At 45.4% G+C, this 3112-nt stretch overlaps 1 protein-coding gene across 1 annotated transcript; it reads left to right on the forward strand.

The window, feature by feature from the left end:
* Nucleotides 1-283: 283 nt before the first annotated feature.
* LOC125918232 (putative methyltransferase-like protein 7A) lies at nucleotides 284-954 on the forward strand. Its single transcript, XM_049624260.1, is given in 2 exon segments — nucleotides 284-473; nucleotides 476-954. Coding segments are annotated over 2 exon segments (654 nt in total). The 3' UTR covers nucleotides 940-954.
* The last annotated feature ends 2158 nt before the right edge of the window (nucleotides 955-3112 follow it).

The following is a 3112-nucleotide window of genomic DNA, read 5'->3' on the forward strand; positions in this document are numbered from 1 at the left end:
TCTTCTATAAGATGGGAAGTGAATAGTGCCTGTCTCATGGGTTCTTTTAAGTAGTGAAGAAGAGAGTGTTAGAAAACGTACTTAAAGACTCGGTGTATGCAAGTTGTTGCCGATGTTGAAGTTATTGTGACAGATGGCCATTGCCATGCTCTTGGAGATTCCTATCCTCTCTTTTCTGGTAGGAGCCCCAGAACATTAGGACTTGAGACACCCCCTCTCTGGGTTTATCCCTCATTTGCTAACTCTGTGCTACTGGGGGTGTCTGCAGGGTCTTACGTTACCCATGGTGGTGCCACTGCCCCCACCCTGCTCTCCTCCTCCATCCCCGGGGTTTGTGCTCTCTTTCCTGCACACCAAGAGTCCTCAGCCACCTTCTCTCTCAGGCTGTTGCATCCTGGTACATCTATTTCCCATGTTCCTGCTGAACCTTCTGGGCTTGTGGAACCAGATATGCAAAAAATGGTTCCCCTACTTCTCGAGAAGTTCACCGTGATGTACAACGAACAGATGATGAGCAAGAAGCGCGAGCTCTTCAGCAACCTGCCGGAGTTTGCGGGCCCCTCCGGGAAGCTCTCTCTGCTGGAAGTGGGCTGCGGCACCGGGGCCAACTTCAAGTTCTACCCGGCTGGATGCAGGGTGACTTGTATCGACCCCAACCCCAACTTTGAGAAGTTCTTGATCAAGAGCGTCGCCGAGAACCGACACCTGCAGTTCGAGCGCTTCGTGGTGGCTGCGGGGGAGAACATGCAGCAGGTGGCCGATGGCTCCATGGATGTGGTGGTCTGCACCCTGGTCCTGTGCTCCGTGCAGAACCAGGAGCAGATCCTCCAGGAGGTGTGCCAAGTGCTGAGGCCGGTGAGTGAGGAGGAGGTGGAGGAGAGCCATCTTCACTGTGAGCAAGGCTGGATACCTATGGGCTTCAGGCACAGCTCCCACTGAGGGTGACCTTAGGCAAGTCCCTTCACTCATTCATTTATTCACCTACTTTTTTTTTAATGTTTATTTATTTTTGAGACACAGAGAGAGACACAGAGAGAGCAGCAGAAGGGCAGAGAGAAAGGGAGACAAGAATCTGAAGCAGACTCCAGGCTCTGAGCCATCAGCACAGAGCCCAATGCAGGGCTGGAACCCACGAACCGCAAGCTCATGACCTGAGCCGGAGTAGGATGCTTAACCAACTAAGCCACGCATTTATTCACTTATTTATTCAACAAACATTTGGAGAATGTTGACTATGTGCAGCAACCCAGTATTTCTGGAGTGATCGATTCATCTCAGAGAGGTCAAACGACTTGCACAAAGGCACATAGCTCACAGAAATGGCAGAGACACAACTAAACTTCAGGCACGTTAACCTCTAGGTTAAGAAGAACTAGGCCAGAGAGCTTCTCCCCGTGCCACTGCTCTGGTGTCTTCCAAGTCCTATCACAGAGTTCGGTCTTCTAAAGATGAGAACAATGAACCCCCCACAGGGCATGCCAGAACATAGCCCTTCTCCAACAAAGGAGAACTTGCAAGGATGCAGATAGCTATCTTTATTTATGGAGCATGTTCGGTTTCTACTTTGGGGCCTCGGGAGTTATGTGCATACCATGGCCTAGCCTTTTTTCTGGTCAGTCATTTTTTGTTTGTGAAAAAACTACCTTGGGAAAGAAAGGAAGAATTGGGGAAAGCAGTTTCTCTAGAGACATGGCCTCACCTTACACCTTTGAACACTGTTAACTTTTCAGTGTTTCTTACTCCATGGTCTTTAATTATGAAGGCAATTAATTAGTGCATCCCAACTGTTCAAGAGAATTCAAAAAATCAAAGAAGAACATGGAGAGGGGGGAGGAATGCAAGTTCTCCTTTATTTGCCTAAATCCCTCTCCCTGATCCCGGACCCCTAACTCTTTAATTCCCTACCTTCCTCCCCTCTTTGCTCTTGACCCCATCAGTGTCTCCATCCCATAGCTGAGGCTTGGTTGAAATAATCTGTAACTTTACATTCTGGGGCACCTGGGTGGCTCAGTCGGTTGAGCATCTGATTTGGCTCAGGTCATGATCTCATGGTTTGTGAGTTCGAGCCCCAGCATCGGGCTCTGTACTGACAGCTCAGAGCCTGGAACCTGCTTCGGATTCTGTGTCTCCTTCAGTCTCTGCCCCTCCCCTGCTCGTTCTCTCTCTCTCTCTCTCTCTCTCTCTCTCTCTCTCTCTCTCTTTCCCCCCCTCTCAAAAATAAATAAACATTAAAAATTTTTGAAATAATCTGCAACTTCAGGTTCAACCTATTACTAAAAGTTTTCCCCCTTGTGTCCTGTTTCAAAGATCTTTGCTAATATAGAACATAGCTTAGAATCTGTTTATCTCATCCATTTATTTGCTACAGATTTTAGTCGATTTACTGCTCTCCACTGTTTCCCATTCTCTTTGCCTTTCTCTACCTTGAGGTTATTTTGTGTTTTTTCAAATTTAATTTTCATTTGTCTTAACTACCTTCTTGAGTTGTTTCTTGAGAAACAGTTCACAGAGACATCCTTGCAAGGTCTGAAAAATGTCTCCTCCCTCATGCTTACATAATATTTTGGCCAAGATTTGTGAATCTGAGTCTTTTCCCCCAGAAGTGGTAAGGGAGCATTGTCCCATGAGCCTGAGGATTTTCAAGTTGCAGGCGATAGTCTGATTCTCTTTCTCTTTCCATTTCAGGTCACCTGTGTTTATTGTTTGTTGTTTTTATGGAGGGAGACTTTTAGGATTCTCATTTTGTTTTTTTTTTTCCTCTTTTTCTTTCTTTCTTTTTTTTTTAAGTCCTGAGAATTCACCAGGAAATGATTAGGTATATATCTTGTTTGTACTAATCTTGCTAGGCATTCAAAGAACAGTTTTTACATTAATACTCAAGTCTTTCTTTTAGCTCAGAGAAGTTTTTCTTCTCCTGTTTCTGTCTTTATTAGTTCTTTTCTATTTGTTCTTTTCTCTTCTTCTGGAACAGCTGCCATTCAGATAGAAGATCCCCCTAGCTTTGGCATCCTCGCATTTATCTTTACACTCATAATTTCCATTTTCTTCATGCTTGTATTCCATATTGTAAGATAGCTCCCCCATTTGATCTCCCAGAAGACTTCACCTGTCA

The sequence above is a fragment of the Panthera uncia genome, unplaced genomic scaffold (assembly GCF_023721935.1).
Source record: "Panthera uncia isolate 11264 unplaced genomic scaffold, Puncia_PCG_1.0 HiC_scaffold_58, whole genome shotgun sequence".
In the NCBI taxonomy this organism is placed as follows: Eukaryota; Metazoa; Chordata; class Mammalia; order Carnivora; family Felidae; genus Panthera; species Panthera uncia.